This window comes from Tenrec ecaudatus, chromosome 18 (assembly GCF_050624435.1).
Source record: "Tenrec ecaudatus isolate mTenEca1 chromosome 18, mTenEca1.hap1, whole genome shotgun sequence".
NCBI lineage: Eukaryota > Metazoa > Chordata > Mammalia > Afrosoricida > Tenrecidae > Tenrec > Tenrec ecaudatus.
The window spans coordinates 47252839-47273047 of record NC_134547.1 but is presented as its reverse complement, the minus strand read 5'-3'; the positions used below and the strand labels follow the sequence as shown (position 1 = coordinate 47273047).

At 59.9% G+C, this 20209-nt stretch overlaps 1 protein-coding gene across 1 annotated transcript; it reads right to left on the bottom strand.

Annotated features, from left to right (window-relative positions):
* Positions 1-8810: 8810 nt before the first annotated feature.
* Positions 8811-12977, bottom strand: GNAO1 (G protein subunit alpha o1). The gene is made up of 2 exons (XM_075537328.1): positions 12771-12977; positions 8811-11985 (listed from the first exon to the last, which is right to left on the bottom strand). The coding sequence occupies exons 1-2, from the start codon at positions 12916-12918 to the stop codon at positions 11798-11800; spliced, it is 336 nt and encodes a 111-aa protein (XP_075393443.1). The 5' UTR covers positions 12919-12977; the 3' UTR covers positions 8811-11797.
* Between the last annotated feature and the right edge of the window lie 7232 nt (positions 12978-20209).

Genomic DNA, 20209 nt, shown 5'->3' with positions numbered 1-20209 from the left:
ACAGAAAGCCAGGAGCCTGTTACTCTGACCCATGTGATGGGCCGCCCTCTGTCACTAACTGTTACTCTGTTTTCTTATGGGTCCTGCTTTATCACCATCTTGGGGTTCAGTGTGGCCCGGCTTCCCCCGACTGCTGAGACTTCAGTGTTCTAGGAGAATGTTGGTCCAGGCGGGCCTTTGACTTGTGTTGCTGACACGTACCTATGTGCTCAGAAGGCCACTTGGACCTGGTTTTCCATTTTAGCTTCTCAGTAGCAGACTTGACCCTCTGAAGTGACCTCACCAGGAAGGAGAGGAAGAAGGGGCCCTTTGAAAGCGGGCAACACGGGGGAAAAAGGGGACCACAGTGTGGCAGCCACTCTTGAGACTGCCTCTTCTTCATTGCCCACCCTTTTGGCTAAATTAGCAAGGTCTGAAACGCGGCCAAGGTGTCTGGTGGTTAGTGGGTTATGTGGGCTACTAAACACAAGGTCAGTGGCTGAAACCTGCCAGCCGGACCATGGAGTATGAGGCTTTCTGCTCCCATGAAGACTTAGAGCCTCAGAAACCTATACGGGCAGTCCTCTGTCCCGCAGGGTCGCCAGAAGCCACTGGATGGCAGCGAGTGGTTTGGGGTTTGGACAGCCTGGCTGCCTGTTAGCATCACTGCCTCCTTTTAAGACAACGTGACGCGGCTTCCTGGTTGTAACTAACGGGCTTCTCCTGAATCTTTCCAAACTTCACTTCTAAGACAGGATAACAACAAAACCTTCGGTTGACTATTGAAAATGCAGTTGACGTTGGGGGCAAATTCTGTTCGGCTTGCTTTTGAGAAATCTGGTGAGTATGGGGAAAATGTGTTCAACTGAGGGCCCAGCTTGGAGTGGGTAGAGGACCGCCCTGAGCCACACTGGCTCCCCTGCCCTGCCTCTGGCCCACAGTGGCTTCCAGGGGCAAAGCAGGAGGAAAGCGACCTGGCCTTGGTGCTGGGGGGAGAGGCCCCCTTGGGTGCAGCAGTCCCAGGCAGTTTGTTTGGCTTCTGTCTGGGGCCTCCATGCTGTGACTGGGTTGGGTGGACAGGGGTTGTCAGGGCAACAGAAACAGTAGCATCCTGTACTACAGGGGACTTTAGGGTAGCGGTCCCTTCCCACCCTGCCCTAAGCGACTTGACAGCTGGGGGCACTGATTCCTGAGCACAGCACTCCCTCACCCCTGATGTTGGGGGGTGTGTGGCCCAAGCTCCAGGCGGGTGGGATCCCTCACTACCTGCCCACCCCTCCCCCACCTTGCCAGAGCCACGCCCCACCAAATGACCACCATCCACGAGCCAGAGGGTGCGAGACTGGCAGATACAGACAAACATTCTCTTTATTGAGCTACACGTGAATTTTCCGTTTGAGAAGTAGACTGGCAGTGTGTAAGATATCACCGAAACCTCACCGATTGGGAATAGAAAGGCTTAGAAAGACCCGTGGGCTTTTTTTTTCCTTTTTTCTTTTTTTCAAGTTTTTTTTCCTAGGTTTTTAATTTTTTGTGTGTGTTGTCTTTTTGCCTCCTTTTTTAAATTTGAAATGGCTGTGACTAGTCTTCAGCAAATATTAAGTCTTAAAAGTAAAACTGTGAAGGGGTCTGGACGCGAAGTCGCTAGAAATGGCATGGGCCCGGCCATGAAGCTGTGGCTTTAATGTAAACACCACAGTCTCTCTCGGTTTGTCCTCTTTCCGTGGTTTCTCCTTCCACCGTGCATTTAAATTGTTGTCCTCTTTGTCTGCAGCACAAACATCCCCACGTGAGAAGCAGCGGACACGGGCCACTGAAGGGAGAAGGGGGCAAGGGAGGTGCCCCCCCCCCCAGACTGCGGGTGGGCACGGGGCGCAGGAGCCTTCGCTGCCCGCAGGCTGGGAGCAAGCGCCGCTGCGGGGTGAGATATGGTGCTCACCGGAAAGCAACACCGACAAAGGACAAAGGGGCTGGGTGGCTTCGAGAGGGCTCTTTTCCCACGGATGACAGGGGTTCTCTTTTGGTAGCTACTGGCCAGTGAGGGCTGTGCTTTTCCTCTACGAACCTGGAGTGAGGGTGTGGTTCGGGTGGCTTCGGTCGGGGCTTGGGGGGGCCCCACCCGCGTCAATTGGCTGCCAGGCTCCAGAGGCAAGGCCTGAGCGCAGCTGCCCAAGCCCGCCCACTGCGCAGGCGAGGACCGATTGGCCCAACTCCGGGTCGTGGTGGAGCGCAGATGGGGGATGCTTGCTTACTTACAAAAAAGAAGAAAAAAGTAGATGGAGGAAATGGTGGGGTTTCCCTTTCCCTTTTGTTTTTAAGCTACAAAGCACGTGAGTAATGTTCTTTTATTTCCCCCCGTTTCAAATTCTAAATGGAAAGACTCAACTAAAACCGGATTCTACAGCATTCTACGAAAGTGCACAGCCGTCAGTCACTCTGGGGTCGTAGGTTAGACGGGGGCTTGGTACAGAAAGGCTGTGTGTCTTACAAAGGCCCAAAGGTCATGCTACGGGAGATCAACGTCAACAGCAGAGTCCGGGAAGCAGTCTGCGGAGAGAGAGATAAGGGCCTCTGTCTTTGATTTGACCAACCAACCAACCAACACATCAACACACCAACCAACCAACCAACCAACACACCAACCAACCAACACCCCAGGGCCGTTCTCATTGGGTTGGGGCCAGGCGTGATGGGGCAGCGTCCGGGAGGGGTGGAGGCCCAGTGAAACCCCCCACACCCCCAGGGCCCCAGGCTGCAGCTGTCCCAGGCTCCCCTACTCCCTGCCACCCAGGGGTGACCAGGAGCCGGGTCTCTGGGGGGTCCTCCCTTGGAGAGGGGGTTGGTTGGAACGATGATTCTTCTAAATTCTTGAAATCCACCACCACCACTCAAAAGAGAAATGTCTTGGAACTGTTGATTTTGGGGTGTTGGATAGGTGCAGGCCGATTTTAAAAGGGTTTTGGAACTTGCAGAAGAGCGGGACAGAACTGCGAGCACAGGCCTGGGCGGGGAGGACGCTGAGAAACAGGCGGGCCCAGGCCTGGGCGGCCAGTCTCTCCACACCTTAGACCAATCCATGGAGGGCTATCTGGAAGGGAGGGACTCAACCCAGGCTCTGCCTCGTGAGTGTGAGTATCTCAGGGTGAGTGTGCATGTGCGTGTGTTGTGAGTATGTGAGTGCTTGGTGAGCTAGATGGTGCATAGTTCTGTCCACAGCGCTCTCTAACGTAAACTAAAAAGACTGTTCTGTGTATTTGTATATAAGATTTTGCTCTGCCTTTTTAAACTTTATTTACCAACTTGCATTTGTTAGTGGTGTGTGTGCGCGCAAGCTTTTCTGAGTGCTGGAATCATTACCAAATAGGTTGCTATACAGGACGAGAGGTCAGTACAAGCCGCAGCCCCGGAGGTTGTTGGCAATGATGATGTCGGTGACGGCGTCGAATACCACCTGGATATTATTCGTGTCTGTGGCACAAGTCATGTGACAATAAATTTCTTTGTTGGGTGAGCGGTTTTTGCTCTCAAATTGTGCTTGGATGTAGGCGGCTGCGTCTTCGTAGGTATTGGGGCCTGTAAGAGACACAAGAACAGGGCGGGGGCGGAGGTGAGAGGTGGGGTCAGGAAGGCAGAGCCGTCCGTCTAAGGGGCAGGAGGGAGCCCGGTGCGTGGTGGGGGGGCGTGGACACGAGCACTGCGGTTAACAGGAGGGTTACACAGTGGCCGGGCCTCTGCCTCTTCAATGCCTCTCCCCCTTACATAGACTACCCTCTGCTTTCCAGATGCCCTACCTGAGGCCCCCAGGGCCTGCGTCCACCTCCGGCCACTGGACCCACCGCCCCCCTGCCTGAGCGCTGCTTCTCAGGAAGCAAGACAGTTAAGTCCGAGCCACATGCTGACCTTTCAGAGGGGGGCCTGCAAGGGGACACTGGCTTGCATAACGCCCACTGCCCCAAGCCAATTCCTTGCTAGGCTGGGGTGGCGTGGGTGGTAAGGATTGACCTTGGGTGATGGATAATTTCCAGTCGGTGCCCGGCACCTACAGCCCAAGCCCCAGGGCTCTGCCCAGTGTCCCATGACACGAAACTACTTTCGGGGTGAACAGAGGTGCCTGGAGACGCTGTGAAAGGTGGCTGCCATTCCTGCGCGCTGCCAGGCGCTGGCCGAGGTGGACCCAGCCCAATTGCCCTTTGAGTCCGTAGGGCCAGCCCTCTCCCTCCCCCTCCTGCTAAGGGTGAGTGGAGCCATGGGCTGGGGGAGTGGGGAGGGCGTGGAAGAAAGGTCTGCGGTCAGGATAAGGAGACAGAGCTGGGTCAGGAGCAGGAGCAGCCCTGGGCTTCCCACCAGGCAGAGCCACCTCCTGGGCTCCACGTTAGACACCAGGTACGGGACACGCTGTGTGTAGCTGCTTGGCACAGCCACTGCTTGCAGCTGGCGAGGCCCGCACCACGTCTGTGCACAGGACCCTCCTGTGGCTGAGCCCGGTCCCAGGCACCGACTGATCGCAGTGGTGTCTCATCACCGGTTCTTATCAAGCCCCCTCCCGCCTCCGCAGTCCCTCAAAGCCTGGCCCTTAGAGCGCGTAGTGGCGGGCACTGCCACTGGCCCCCACGTCACTCCACAACTCCAGTTGTCCAGGAGGGCCACCACGGCCTGCCTGCCTAGGTGCAGGATGGCTACTGGAGCGCTGCTTCTCCAGCCTGTCCACTCTGGGGGAGGCAATTCTCATGAAGGGGGGACTTCACAGTGTCAGAAATACAATGAAGATGGTGCTGGGTGGTGAAGGGAGGTGCCTTCTGGAGCAAATGAACAGGAAGTTGGATGGGGGCGGGGTGCTGAGTCATCCGAGCGCCCCTGGAGGATCGCTACTGACCACTTGTCCACCAGCCTACTGTTTGGGGCTTACCATGGGCCCCAGGAAGGCCATGGAGACTCAGCTGTCTCATCAAACCACAGGACTTCCCCTTGGGGCCTGGGCTGGTGCTGCCAGGACCCACGCTATGCAGTCTTGCCCCCCAGTGGGCTCCAGTGGGCACTTGGAGGTCCTGAGGGCAAGGATGAGCCTGTCCCCTGAAGAGGGTGGACTACTGGGTGCCATCCAGTATCCAAACTTTTGAAAGACCTGAATTGGTCCAGGGTGCCTTAGCTGAGGCTGAGCCCTGCAGGGGCCTGGCTTGGGCCTTCCTGAACTGGCCCCACCCTGCATAGGGCCCCTCGGTCCCCACCACCCATTCTTGGGGGCTCCCAGCATTATTAGGACCCTAGGGTGCCTGATTTAAGGAACTAAGCTGCTCAGGGGAAGCTGGAGGATTTAGACCACTCGGGAAGGCTAGGAAGGAAGGCAGGCCTGGGGATCTCCTGAAGAACCCCCACTGGAAATGTGGGGCTGCGCGCGGCTCTGACACGGGGTGGGGTGGCAGGTGGGACTGCACAACAGCTGAGCTGCCCCCTGTCGCTGCCATGTGTGACAGAGACTGGGGAGAGGGCAGGCACGCTCCTGGCCCCACTCACCCTCTGCAGGGGGCCAGGCGGAGCCCAGGAGGCGGCCTGCTGGGCTCAGCTTTGCCCTTTGCGTTGCGCCCAGGGATGAAGGCAGCTGGTGGAGAGGTAGGAATGGGTCTTTCTGGAATCCAGACGTCCTGGCTGGGCAAAAGCTGGGTAGCCCTGGGACCTGAGTCTGGGGCCGGAGAGTGAGTGGGCTCCTGTGCACTCCTCGCCACAGCAGTGCCACCATTAGCTGTCAGACGCAGGGCATGTCTGTGGGTCTGCAGGGATGACAGCTGCCCTGGGCTCACAGAGTCAGTCTGCTCTCTGAGCATCCTCCCTGTGCTGCTGCCCTGGGCAGGGCACAGGCTTTGGCACGGTCCCGAGGTTCAGGTGGGAGAAGGGAGAGAGGGGGCGGTGGCCTGGCTGGGCACAGTGGCCCTGAAGCACTTGGTAAGGAGGCACGCTGGTGTGCCGGCCCCACTGGTAGGCTGTGTGCCCCCTGGGGTGGAGGAGGGACAAGTTTTAAAATCATCCTTAGCAGAGTGTCAGAGGAAAGGAAGGCCCTTCACCAGACGGAGGGTCCAACAGCACCCTCCCTCGTGCAGTGTAGCTGTGCAGGGCCAGGCTGAGCCGAGTTTCCACCTGGGTCACTGTGAGGCTGACCTGACAACTCCTGACCACAAGTCCATGCAGCGGTGCGGGGTGCGGCAGTCCTGGCCCCAGCCCTGGCGGAGGGCAGCTCTCCTGCAAAGCTTGTGGCTCTGTCCTGCCTCCTGGTCCCTGCCACCTTACCCCTGTGTCACCTCTGACTCCGGAGGGGGCCGTCCCTGCCACACCCAGGTGTGCGGCTGGGGAGGAGAGGAGCACACTTCCTCAGTGGCCTGGGCACTGCTCCCTGAGCCCAGAGCAGTCAGGCCCAGGCCCTTTGGGGGAGACTCGGCCCCTGGCAGGTTCGGCCTGGGTCACCCACCTGTGTATTCAGGGAAGCAGATGGTCAGAGGTGACTTCTTGATCTTCTCGCCAAAGAGATCTTTCTTGTTGAGGAAGAGGATGATGGAGGTATCGATGAAGAACTTGTTGTTACAGATGGAGTCGAAGAGCATGAGAGACTCGTGCATGCGGTTCTGCAGCCCAGGTAGGGAGGGGGAGAGAGAGCAGACAGACAGCCGGAGGGAGAGACAGACGGGAAGAGAAGAATAGAATTAGGCTGGGGTGTGTGTGCTGGGGGTCTAATCAGGCTGCGGAGAGAATCTGCTACATTTGGGGCGCAGTGACACAGAGGACTGGGAGCCGAGCCGGCCTGCCTGGCTCAAGTCTCTTGCCCCGTGTGTGCACGCCTGTACGTGTGTATGTATGTGTGCAAACATGAGCGTGCAGTGGTGGCTGCAGACCCAGAGCTGGCCTCCAGTCTCCCTTGTCTGGACTTCCTCCTGGGCCTACTTCTGAGGGAGGGTCTCTGGGCGTAGGATGTCCAGGAGGGTACTCCAGTGGTCTGAGGGAAGGACCGCTAAGCTCCTGCTGGCTTGGGAGCCACCATGGGGAGCCGTGCTGTGCAGGGCTGCCCCCAGGAATGGCTGTGCATTGGCCCTTCCTTGTGCACATTCGTGGCTGCCTCTTCCTGGGCAGTGCAGAGGAGACACTCCTCGGCTTCCCCCGGGACCCCTGTCCTTCGACCCCACTGCACACCCAGCTCCACAGCCAGAGTCCTGGCTCTGAAACAGGAGAAGAACCTGATATCTGAGAAGGGATGGGCGGTGGGCACCGCCCTCTCAGAAAGGAACCCACGCCCCAGCCTCTCCAAGACTGTGTGGATGGAGCTGCTGGTGGGTTAGCAGCCCACTGCCTGGGCCTCAGCGCCACCAGGGTCCTTGGGCAAACACCAGGGGCTAAGTAAATTACTTGTCCAGGTGAGGAAGGTGGAGCACCACGCCCTGCCTTGTCTTTGTAACCTCTCCTACCCTCAGGGGACATGGAGAGGGGACAGAGCAGGGCCATGGGAGCTCTGGGCCAGACTCAGGATGTCAACCTCCCTGCTCCAAGGGTGGGCACAGCGAGAGGCAGGACGGTCAAGCGCCCTGTGTTGGAATGGAGCTGTACCCATCTCTCAGCTGGTCCCCTCTGGGGTTGGGGTGTTCTCCCCCAGGCTGACCTGCACCTGCATTGGGCTTCTCTACTTGTCACCATTGGCCTGTGACCTTTAGGTGGCCAAATGAGGACCACACTGGTTCACCCTTCATCAAAGCCTTCCACCACTGTGCCATGACACCCCGGGCTTGTCGAGGCCACTGTCCTCAAGGCTTGGTTAATACTGGCTGAAGTCTCCTGGCAGAGTGTGGCAGGGGTGGTCTGAGGCCTCACTTGTCCCTTGAGGGTCCCTCAATAAGTGGCATGGTCTGACCACCCCTAAGGGAGGAAATGTACTCTTCCCGCTGGACTCCAGGTGCCCTGGCCCCTCTGCTGACTGGCACCCACTGGTACCCCTGGGGGGGGGGAGAGACACTGGCCTGCCTCATGTCACCTTGGTGGTCTCGGCTCAGAAAACGTTATGTTTCTAGGACACCAAGCGAATCCTTGTTGTTGGCTGCCCAGGAGGGCAGAGCAGAGACTTGGAGACCCCTGGACTGTGCCTGTCTCCCCCACAGCCTCACTGGAGAGCTGAAGCATACTTGCCACCCCACCTCCCGAGTGCCTCCGGGCTGCTGTGCCCTTGGGCGGCTGAGGATGACCTTGCAGGGTCTCCCTGCTGGTGAGTCTCTTCAAACCAATGAGACCACTGGGCGAGGTCTACAAGAGCTTTCCCGTTGCGCTCGGCTCGGCTGCAGGCACCATGGGACGACAGGGCACATCTCAGCCCCGCCACTGCCACCCCCCACTCCCCACCTCTCCCCATGGCTGCCAGTCCTGCTCTCTTGAGCGCACAGTCTAGTTGCGGAGGTGATGCTCACATGGAAGACAGTGGGGGAATGGGCCTCCAGGCAAGGTGGGCCCTTGAGGAAAGGAGTTGACCACAGGGAGGGGGAGTTGCCGGCGCCAAGACTCCTTCTCACCCCCACTGCCTGCCCTCTGCAGCCCAGCCCCAAGGACCAAGGGCACAGGCTGCCCCAGAGAGCTGACCGGCGCTACACTGGCCAACACCGCTGAGACCTGAGGAAGAGGCCAGTGGCCACCAAAAGCTCACCTTCCTGCCTACAGAGCTGCTGGGAGCCCTCCCGGGGCTGCCCCCTCGGCCGGCCAGGCACAGGTGCCCCAGGTCCTCGTCCTGCCCAGGCGGACTAACTACCCAGCAGCGCGGGGAAGCTGACTCACTAAGTTGTAGTGAGCAAGTTCACAAGCACTGCTCTGTAAGCAAGCCCAGGTGAGTCCCAGCTGCCCGCCCTCGCAGGCCTGCCTCTGCCTCCGTGAGGCCCGCCAGGGGGAAGGGGTGTGGGCAGGAGGGTGGCCTATGCCCGCCAGCCTCCTGCCCTCACAACCTTGATGCTTGACACATAGGCTGTTGGGCAGGCTGCGGGCAGGGCCCCAACACAGGGCACCACACTCACATGGAACGAGCTGGCACCTTTTCTTAATGACCGAGAACAGCCAACAAATTATTACAATGACTAGAGATTTATTAAACCAAGTCACTCTGCTTACAAAATTACAGTTAATAGGGTGGGTGGAGGCAGTGGGCTGGGGGAGAGAAGGCTCTGCTAAGGAGGGAGGGGGCGCCAAGCCCCTCCTGTTCGGGAGAAAGGGGGGGCAGAAGAGCTAGGAGGCAGGGGTTCAGGTAGGCTGAGGGCATGGGGACAGGACAGCGGGCCTGGCTGGGGTGTCTCTGCCCCTGGGGGGTGAGGGGGAGGAGGAGCTGGGCTCCTAAGGGGCTGGAGGGTCAGAAGGATGGCTTTTGTCACAGCTGGGGCTCTGTGGGGCAAGGGTGTGGTGGGCCCTAGGGTCTAGCCTGTGGGTGGGGTGGAAAACCTCCTGCAGGACCCTTCTCTGACAGAGAGGCTGGGGCCTTTGGAGGGAGGAGGGGTCTGCCTGGACAGAGGGGCCTCGATTCCTCTCCATGGGGGAGGAGCTGCCCCCTGGTCTGGGGCTCTGTCCTCTTTAGGTGTGTGGCCTGACTTGGGGGACATGGCCTTTGGCACCCCAGAATGAGGCTCTGGTAGCCAGCGAGTGCAGCCTTACACTGGGCTCCCAAGGCCAGTCAGGCTTCATCGGAAGCCCCCCGGGCCAGCAAAAAGCAAGGCAAAAGGGCTAGGTGCCTAGACTCTGCAGAGGGGCCCCAGACCACTGAGAGGGTGCTCAGTGGAGCAGGCCACCAAGGCCAGTGCTGGTGGGTGACTCCTGGCTGTTGGGGCCCTGGGGGTGGACAGGGAACTGGGCAGCCAAGCTGCCTCCTGCCTGGGTCCTGTCCACTGCCCTTTCTTGGGAGTATGTGCAGAGGCCCATGGGCTCTGCTGGGGCCAGAGGAGGGGGGCCAGGGCCCTCCAGGGAAGGTGCTCAGGCAGCCAGAGGGCAGATGGTCTCTTTCGGCAGCAGTGGTACTGGGTGCAGGACTTGCCTGCAGGCATCTAGGTGGCAGGCACGTTTCAAGGGCTGGCAAAAGAACACCTAGGCCTGGTCCCCTCTCCCGCTGGTGGCAGCTATTCAGGTATCAATAGGCCCCTCAGGGCTCACACAGGCTCTGTGGGTAACAGACACACACACACCCACCACAGTACCCCCTTATCTGCGACGGAACCAAAACACAGGTCCCCGTGACAGTCGCTGGCTGGGGAGAGCCGGAACCAGGCAGCAAGGACCTCTCCCTTGGCAGGCTCACCCCCAGAGCGAAGGAGGCAACCTGGAGGACATCAGGTGGGGTGGGGAGGCGCAGGGGCCTGAAAGTCCCATACAACCAGTTTGCCTAGCCCCCATTCGACAGAGCAGACCCCGAGGGCTGGGGCCTGTGGTGTGAAAGCGGCTGTCGGAGGGACAGTAAGGCCCAGGCAGGAGGCAGTGACCAGGGAGTAGCTTGGCCACCTTCCCTCAGGCCATGGGGGTGAGTGGGTGTCACAGGGCAAGGTAGGCACTTAATTGGGGCAGAAGCTCCCACCAGCCCCAGCTGTTCATGGTGGGAGACTGGGCGGCCTAACCTTTGCCCCATCTGGGCACCTGACATGACGGGACGGCGGAATGCAGTGGGCTCAAGCTGCAGGTGGTTCTGACAGATGGCTGCTCTGTGACTTCCCGCAGGTCGGGCCAGCCTCCAGACATCCTGGCCGGGCTGGGCCTCACCCAGGGCACCCACCCTGGCAGGATGTGGGCACGGGGTGGGGAGTGCTGCTTGGATCCCCCATGCCTGCCAGCCTGGCCAAGCTGGGCAGCACCAGAGGGGCTGGGCTGGAGACAGTGACCACTGGTTCCTGCAGAGCCCAGGACACAGGCCCGGAGGGCAGGGCAGGTGGGCAGGGGTGCCCATGGGAGCAGACTGGTGAATGGGAGAAGCCCCTAGGCCCTTCTGTCTGTGCAGGAATGGCTACAGCGAAGGCCCAGTCAGCCTGGCCCTTGGAGGCTTACACTCAGGGCCCCAGGGCTGGGGACAAACTCTCTGGTTTCTCACAAGACAGAGTGAAGGAGGCTCTGGTCACTTAGCAATACCCCCCCAAACCCCCAACAGGTCCCTGCTCATTTACGTGTCTGCATTGTGAATCAGAAGCAAAAACACACTACTCCAATCGCGCTCCCCCGCAGCAACCACGCGAGGTTCCGTCCACACAAACCTGCTTCTCTCCTGCCCTTCCCCAGGCACGGTGCACCCCACCCACCCCCACCATCTACCACATGCTTTTGTCACAAATCGGTCTGAGAAGGCAGGGAAGGCCCAGAGGGCTGAGCTCCAAAGGGGGCACGGGTCAAGGCAGGGCCCTCACCCCACGCACAGGTGGCTTGGGTCCACCGGTAGTTTGGTGGCGGAGCTGCTGTGGCCAGACCCCAGGAAAGGCACACCATGACTCCCAATGTCCCCACGGCCAGCGCACCTGGTGGGAGAGCCAGGTGAACATGACCACAGAGGCCATGGGGGACTGAGAGCAGGAGGGCCACAGGTGAACATGGCTGACACCCACACGTCCAGGCAGGACTCTCAGAGATGGTGGTGCAGCAGAGGCAGCCGCTCAGGCCTGGCACCTGGCAGCAGCCCCCCAGCCCAGGCCCTGTAACCACGCTCTCTGAGGCCTGGGCAGGGGCTCAGGCCTGCCGAGGAGGCTGTTGGGTGGAGGGCTTGGGTGGGGCAGAGGCCCCCACCCTGTGGCAGCCCCTGAGCTCTCCCCGTGAGTGCGAGGAGCGGCCTGCGAGGCCGCGGGGCTCCTCAGTAGAGTCCGCAGCCCCGCAGGTTTTTGGCGATGATGACATCTGTCACTGCGTCGAAGACGAACTGGATGTTGTTGGTGTCTGTGGCGCAGGTGACGTGGGTATAGACCTCCTTGTGGGCTGACTTGTTCTTGCTCTCGTACTGGGCCTGGATGTGAGCCACGGCGTCTGTGAAGGTACTGGGGCCTGTGGAGAAACCAGGGTGGCCATCAGGGCGGGGCTGGCCAGCGGAACCCATGATGTGCAACCAGGCCCTGGCAGCATGTGTGGCTCGAGGAGCCGGGGTGGGAAGAGGAAGCCAGCAGCACATCAAGGGGGGCAAGGGGCAACTCCTGTGAAAGGGCCATTGCACCCCCAGAGGGGTTGAGACCCACAGATTGAGAACTCCTGCTCTAGGGCATTGGAGAACCACAGGTGCCCTGGCTAAGGTGCTGGGTGGAAGAGGTAGGACCTCTGGTGGGCTGGGGCTGGGCATGGCCATCAGCAGGCCGAGTCAGCCTCCATCCCCTCCCGCTCCCCGTAGTCCTGAGCTCACTGTCAAGATGTTTAGAAGGGTGTGGCTCATGGACTTGCTGCCTCCCTCTGGGTTCGCCATATTGCTGTGCTTCCCGGGGTGTCCAGGAACAAGCAGCTGGCACGGGGAGGAGTGGAAGGACAGGGTTGTCCAATGCACACAGCAGCCTCCCCAGCTTCCAGGAATCGGGGCCCAAGTACAAGCTGTGGAGGGTCTGCCAAGGGAGGGGCAGGGGCACGGGGAGGCTGAGGCTAAGTTGGTGGACTTCCATGCTGGCTGAAGCCCGAAGGGGCCCACCTGGGGGAGAGGCCTTCCTTTGTGCATCTGAGGAACCCCACAGCTCTTGCAAAGCCTGGCTGGACGGGGCATATCCTGGGGCCCGGGGATCTGGGGCCGAGCTGGTGTAGCAGCAGGGCTGCCGCCAGAGGCCTGAGCTGAGCCCTCCGGGAGCCCCTACCTGCGTACTCCGGAAAGCAGAGGGTCAGCGGGGACTTGTGGATCTTCTCTTCGAAGATGTCCTTCTTGTTGAGGAACAGGATGATGGACGTGTCCGTGAACCATTTGTTATTGCAGATGCTGTCGAAGAGCTTCAGGGACTCGTGCATGCGATTCTGCAAGGGCGGAGAGGCGCGTGAGGGCTGGCAGAGCCCTGGGCACGGCCCACCACAGCCAAGACACCAGGGACAAGCAGAGGGCAGGTCTGCCAACGCGCTGACGCACCACGGGGAGACCAGGACGGACAGGGTGCAGCCCCTGCTTCATTCCACACACAGGCAGGGGTGGGGGGCCCAGGGTCCAGGTAGGAGCTTCCCCCCTGGCCCAGAGAGCTGACCCTGGACAGGGGCAGTGAGGGGCTGGGGGTGTCCAGCCCCAGAGAGGACATGCACCATGCATGCAGGGTGGGCTGAGACCACCACCCAGCACATCTACCCTGCACCCGGGACATGCAGACCTCCTCAGGGCTCATAGGCCTCGCCCACCCGGCGGGGTTGGGAGGGGCACGCATTCAGCGGGGACACATTAACCGGGGACAGAGGCCCTCGAGTTAATCTTGAGTTGGAAGCAGACACCCCGGGGGACAGCGTTGAGGGGTGGCCTTGCTGTGGCTTGAGCGTGGTCGGCTGGCTGGGCTGCGGCTCTGGGCGAGCTGGTTGTGGGGCTGCTTCTCAGGAGATGGGCCAGAGACCCCCCCCCAAAGGAAACAGCACAGCAGATGCAGACGGGGAGTGGGCAGGGTGGTGGGTGGGTGTAAGCACCCAGCAGAGAACATGAGCGAGAGGAAGGAGGACCAGAAATGGGTTCCTCTGTGCCCCTGGGCAGCCCCTGTGTGGGCTGGTGATGGGGGCGGGGCAGCCTGGGCCAGTGGCTGGTGAGGAGTACAGGCAGAGGGGTGGTGGGGGTGGCCGGGCCAGCTGTCACAGCAAGTCACCCAGCAGTGCCCAAGGACCTGCTGCTTTCAACTCATAGCCGGGGTTTCCATGGGGGCGGGGGCGCTTCATACCTGCCGGCTCGTAGGGTCTCTCAGAATCTGCTCAGGGTTTTGGCCTTGGTTTGGCCCATAGGCCCTGCCGGTGGCGCTGGCGGAGGTGGTGGAGGAGAAGGTGCGGCAGGCTGAGGCCCAGGGCCCCTTGGAGGCACGGGCCCAGGGCTTGGGTGGTGCTGAGAGCAGGCATGAGGACAGGTGAGGCCCTCAGAGTCCCAGGGGGCTGCAGACAGGGTGGCTGGCTGGGGCGGCCTAGTCTGAGGAGCAGCCAGCAGACATGTTCCTCTTGGGCAACTCCCGCCTCTCCCACTCTCCCCCTGGCCTGGGGGCTGACCGCCTTGGGGACTGAGGGCCGAGGGCAGGGTCACTAGTGCCTGCCCTGGCCTCCCTGGGGCATGGTGGCAGAATCCACAGCCCACAACTCACCCCGAGCCAGTATTGACTGGGTGACCATGGTCTGAGTGCAGGCCCATGACAGGCAGGACTCATGCCACCGGCCCTGGTGACTATGTCCCACTGTCACCATTTACCGAGGAGGTGGCAGGGTGTGATGATGCCCATGTACACATTAGACCCTGGACCAGGCCCACGGGAGCCCAGGCACTGCCCCGGGCTTCTCCCTTCTGCAGCAGCGTGGTGGGAGCTGCCTGGGCCTGCCACTGGGAGTGAAGCCACCACCAGTCCCCAGAAGAGCTGCGGGGGTGCTCAGCCTGGGGGATGGAAACATCCTGAAGGGGCCTTTGTGCTGGTGGCCCTGGCGGGAGAAAGGCACTGGGGGCAGGGCAGAGGATGAGGAGAGGAGCAGACAGGCGGAGGGAGAGGCGGGCAGCAGTGGGTGGCCTGATCCCTGGTGCCACACACAGTCCTGGGCCTGCTTATAGGTCACCTGCCGGAGCCCCTGCACCCACCTGTGGCTCTGAGCCAGCCTAGGCTCTCCCGGCCTTCTTGGAGGCCAAGGCTTGGGAGCACCGCGCACGGACGGCTTATAGGAGCACTGCTCGATCGTGACAGCAGCACCTGGCTTCCACGCTCAGACCAGGTCCCAGGCCTCATGTCTGCCCCCACCGAGCAGCAGAGGGCCTAGGGCCATTCCTACGAAATCCTCCGGGAGGGTCAGTGGGCATAGTTGAGCACGGCACAGGGTGGCAGCACCCACAGGGTCAGACACAGAATCCGAAGACAGAGCTACCAGGCAGAGCGGTGTGCCAAGGCCCCTGGCACCTCCTCTGGGCAGCGAAGCTCAGAGGTACGGTACCCAGGGGCTCCAAGACAGGAAGCTCCAGATGAACTGAGGTGGGGTCTGTCCAGCCTCGGCCAGACCACCCATTGGCCCGACCACCCATTGGCCCAAGGCCCTAGGCACAGCAACCGGCTCCTGCTCCCCAACAGTGTTTTCATAGGGTCGCCTGTGCCCCCGCTCCACGCTTTACGACAGCCCTGGCTGGGGCGGCGCATACCCTCGGGTAACCCGCTCCCAGCAGGCACGTGGGTGCACCCCAAGGCCTGGCTACCCTGCAGAACTGCCCGGGCGGGCGACTGACACCGACACCAACACCACCGACGCAGCGCTTCGGGCCACACGCGGCTCTGAGAACTCCCGGGATTCTCTCCTCTCATTGGCCAAGACCCCCGCGAGGTAAGCACCATCATGACGCCCCATTTTACAGGTCGCGCAAATGAGCTGGGGGTGGGGGGACACACAGATGGAGCCCCACACCGACGGCGGGGAAGGTGCTTGGTCTGGCCTCGGTGATCCAGACAGCGTGCCCTTCCTGTGCCTCCAGCAGCCTGGCCACACTCCCATTGCTCCCGGGCCTGCTTGGCCCTGCCCTGACCCAGTGGCCTCTGGGACGCTGCAGCTTGCACACGACGACGCACTGCGCTGAAAGCTCCTGACCCAAATCCTGCAACGTTTGATACCAGCCTGCCCGCGGGCACCGGTGCCTTGTCGGCCAGGTCCTCACCAGGCCACACTGGGCATAGTTGCCTGCCTGCGGGTGGGGGCAGCGGCCCCGGGCACTCACCGTGGTCTCGTCTTCATGGAGCACCTGGTCGTAGCCGCTGAGCGCCACGCAGAAGATGATGGCCGTGACGTCCTCGAAGCAGTGGATCCACTTCTTGCGTTCGGACCGCTGGCCCCCGACGTCGAACAGCCTGCCGGGAGGCACAGGGATTGAGCTTCTTCCTGCTCCATCCCTTACCCAGGTTGCACTGGGAAGGCAGGTGGGGGCGTGCAGGGACCCCAGGCCTGACTCCAGGCCAGACAGCATTCCTGCAGGGCCTGGGCTAGAACTGGGATTGGGGGTGCAAAACCCTTGGCCCCTCAGCTTTTTGTTTCCCCTTAAGCCCCTTGCGAAGTGGCCAGCCAACCTTAGCCCCTTGTGCCGCCTGTGGTCTCACAGATGCTGTCCAGGCTTGACCACGCCCTTCCCCACAAAGAGGCCACCCTTCTCTTCCTCACCACTCACCTGGGGACAAGCCTGTCCTTCCTGTCCCACACAACCCTAGTGGGTGGAAACACACACACAGGCCCGTTCGGCTCCCCAAGGGCAGGGGCCGCCGGTACTCTGGCAGGAGCTGAGGTGGAGGGTGTGTGTGTGGGGGCATACCTGAAGTGGAGGTTCTTGAATGTGAAGTGGGTTTCTACAATGCCGGTGGTTTTGACCCTGGTTCGGAGGATGTCCTGCTCGGTGGGCTGGTAGTCCGCAGCCCCGATCCGATCCAGGCTGTCCAGATAGCTGAGGGTGACAACACACAGGGTCATGGACCAAACACCTGGGTCACTGCGTGGTCTTGGAGAGCCAGTCAAGCAGTCAAGGTTCAAATCCCTGCACAGCCACACCCCACACCCCGCGCAATCATGTGACCCGACAGCCTCGCCTCCCTATCATAGCCTGGCTCCTTTCACCGGGTTTCATGTTGGGCCCCATCTGCTTTGCTGCAAACACCCCTCTAAAGCGTTAAAAAGCACAGAGGTCATTTGAGAGGACAGGAAACCCCGGGCGGCAGTGGCAGCAGTGATGTTACGTTGTGGGGATGGCGATCGATGAGCTGAGACACAGTGTGTGGGAACCGCTGAATGGGGAGCCACTCACTTCTGTAAATCCTCACCCAATTCACAAGGCTGTGTTAAGATGCTGTCAGTGTGAAGACAAAGGTGCGGCTGACCCACTTCCCTGCCTCGTCCATGTGGAAGCTGGACAATGAGGGAAGGCTGGAACGGAGTGGACACGCCCCTGAACTGTCCCCAAGGCCCACAGGCTGCCTACAGAATGGGCGCGCGTGTCTTGGAAGAAGCACGGGAGGAGTGCTCCCTATAAGGGCGCCGGTCACGAGACTGCCTCGTAACCTGGGACATGCTATCAGGAGGGCACAGTGCTCAGTGAAGGAACAGCCCAGTTAAAGACCCTCCGCAGATAGATGCTCGGCACTGTGGGGATGGAGCAGGCCAGGCCGCTTTTTGTTCTCTTGTCCGGAAGACCGCTCTGACGGCACCTCCCACTCCCACCCCAAGATTTTATGCCTCCTGGTGACACAACTGTTAACATGGGCGCTCACCCAGGGGTGCTTTACGGGAGAAAGCCCCAGTGAGCCGCTTCTGTGAAGATTAAACCCAAACCAGCACACTCATTTCCCTGAGTTGATGCTGACTCTTAATGACTCAGAAGAACTGCCTCTGGGTTCCTGAGACTTTGTTTTTTTCCTCTCTTTCTCATGATGAAAGGGTTTATTAAGGAAGTTGAACAAGTTGGAATGCCAGGGAGAAATGCTCAGGGTAGAGTTGTTTATCAGGACTTGTTACAAAGTTACCTGAAGGCATTCTCCACTTCTCTGGGTCAGCATGCCCTGCTTCCCCAATAGAGTGCCCAGAGGCGCCCTACTCTGCAAGCCAGTCTCCTGCAGGAAAGCAGTCAGCCTTCCTTGCTCTCTGGGTTGGGAAGTCTACCACTGCTCCACGATCTGGCTCGGGGTTCGGCCACTACCCATCTGATGGTATGGTGGTCGAGACTGTCACTCTTCATGGGAGTAGGTAGCCCATCTCTCCCCTGCACAGCAGCTGGTGGTTTAGATCTGCTAGCCTTGCAGTTAGCAGCCTAACTCGTAACCAGTCTGCTGCCAGGGCTCTGGAAAGATCGCATTCTAGAGAAAGCCCCAAGGGGCAGTTCTACTTGGTCGAATTGGACACTCGGAGTCAGAGGCAGCACAAAAGCAACTGCTTTCTGTGGTCTTAAGGAGCCCTGGCCCTGCTCTTGGGTGAGTGCTAGATTGCTAACCACTGGGTCAGCGGTTCAAAGCTATCAGCCACTGCTTGGGGGATAGATGAGGCTGCCTGCTCCTGTCAACATTTATAGCCCTTGAGGTTATTGTGCCAACCTGGCTGATAAACATGTGGGGTTAATTGAAGGGCGGAGGGATAAATGGCTCAGTGAGCCTTGCCTTTCTAATTCTTGGGTTTCTTGCTTTGTAATGGTTGGACCAGGGTGCAGCCGCCTTAGCCAGTTCCCTGCTTCAACTGGCAAGGCTCGCTTCGTACAAGACATCCCCAAGGAGAAGCCACATGGACCTATCCTGATGCAGCCCTGGGTGCTGGAGCAGCCGCATGGAGACCCTGCCAGCGTTAAGATGCTTACACATTCACTGATTTGGCGGTCCTCCTGGAGTTGCATCGTAGTGTGTGTTTTGTGAGATGGAGGACTTTGTGGATTGGTGTTGGACATATGAGTTAATGGGTTAATGTTGGACTTGTGGGCTTCGGCAACACTGGGTTGAGATGTGTTCTTTATGTGCACTTACCCTTTATATAAAATCTCTCTTATACATGAGTTTCTGTGGATTCATTTCTCTAAAGTACCCAGGCCAGAACAGCCCTGGTAGTCCTAGTTATGTCGCCAGGAGTTGGCATTGCCTGTATGGCAGTGGGTCTGATGCTTTCGGTTGGCTAGGCAATGGTCAAGTGCATTTCAACTGCTACCCGAAAGGTTGACTCTTCAAACCCACCCCATGCTCCCTGAGAGACAGAACTGGACATGGGCTTCCACCAAGTCTGTGCCTAAGAAATCCCGTGGGGGCAGTTCTACTCTGTCACCACATGGGGTGCTACAAGTGGGGATCAACCCAAGAGGTCTTCAGAAGAGTCAGCTGCTAACAAGAACACAACACAGAAGGAGTTTCCTTCAGGCTGTCCCTCGTTTTTGGCCCACGGTGCAGTATTATCAGAGGACAATTTGGAAGGAAGAGGGGAAGAGAGGCTGATGTCTCCCATGTACATTTTATGTGGCCCTTTTGTGACTGATGGGTAAGAGAAAATAATCCCGTAACTAGTCGAGCCCTAGCTGGGAGAGGGGAGGGAAACGTGAGCGGAACTTGCCACGTCTCAGAGCCCGGGGTGTGGTGTGTGTCCTGTGGCTGTGTGGTGAGAAAACACTATTAAAAGTCGGAGGGTCAAATTCTGCTGGAAACCACTAGGCCAGCAGTTCTCAACCTGTGGGTCGCGACCCCTTGCGGGAGGGCAGGAGGGTAAGGGGGGGGGGTCGAATGACCCTTTCACAAGGGTCGCCCGATTCATCACAGTAGCAAAATGACAGTGATGAAGTAGCAACAAAAATAATGTTATGGTTGGGGGTCACTACCACATGAGGGACTGTATGAAAGGGTCGCAGCATTTGGTGGGTTGAGAACCGTTGCTCTAGGACAACAGGGTGGGCATGGCTCGCGTAGGAGTGGGGCGGGGCTGGGTGGGGCCAGAGCAGGAGACAGCTGACTTTGCACCTGATAGCCCTCTGTGTTGTACATGGTTCTGTAGTGGAATGGCGGGGGTGGGGGGGTGGGGGTGGGGCAGGGTACACCCCCCCTGAAGTCTTGTAGTCCTCTTGAAGGTACCATTGGCAGGGGAAGGGATCTCTGTTCTGTGTTCTCTGACCTCCTGGAGCCTCCTAGCTGTGATGGCCCACCCACCTGCTGTGTGCAGTGGTCCTGAGGGGAGTCCCCCCAGTGGGGTTTGGCCGGGTCAGAGCACCCGCCCCCTGAGCTGGAACCCCAGTGTGGTGGGTTAGGCCCAGACTGGATGTAAGATCTCAAGAGCGTGGTGTGCTTCCAGCGCCTTCCCAACGTCTCTGCCAGAAGACACGTCCTGACCGACGAGGACCAACCCAGGGGCCTGGGGTCTCCCACCCAGGACATCAGGGCCTCCAACCAGCAAGGATGTCCACAGGGACACTGGAGTGTCTGAGCTGTGCGGGCTGTCCTGTGACCTGCTGTCCCACCACTGACGGGCCCTGGCGGCCACGTTCTCTGCCATTCCCCAGCCTACTCCCTTCCCTGTCCCGTCCACGCTGCCTCCCACGGCTCCACTCCCTCCACCCCTCCCTCCCTCTCCTTGGACCCTAACAGAGAATCAGAGGCTACATCTGATT

Excerpts from the sequence above, each read along its gene's own strand:
- GNAO1 (XM_075537328.1), bottom strand. The coding sequence starts at position 12,918 with ATGCACGAGTCCCTGAAGCTCTTCGACAGCATCTGCAATAACAAATGG. Across the intron at positions 11,986-12,770 it reads CTGCTTTCCGGAGTACGCAG|GCCCCAGTACCTTCACAGAC; the intron begins GTAGGGGCTCCC and ends GTTTCTCCACAG.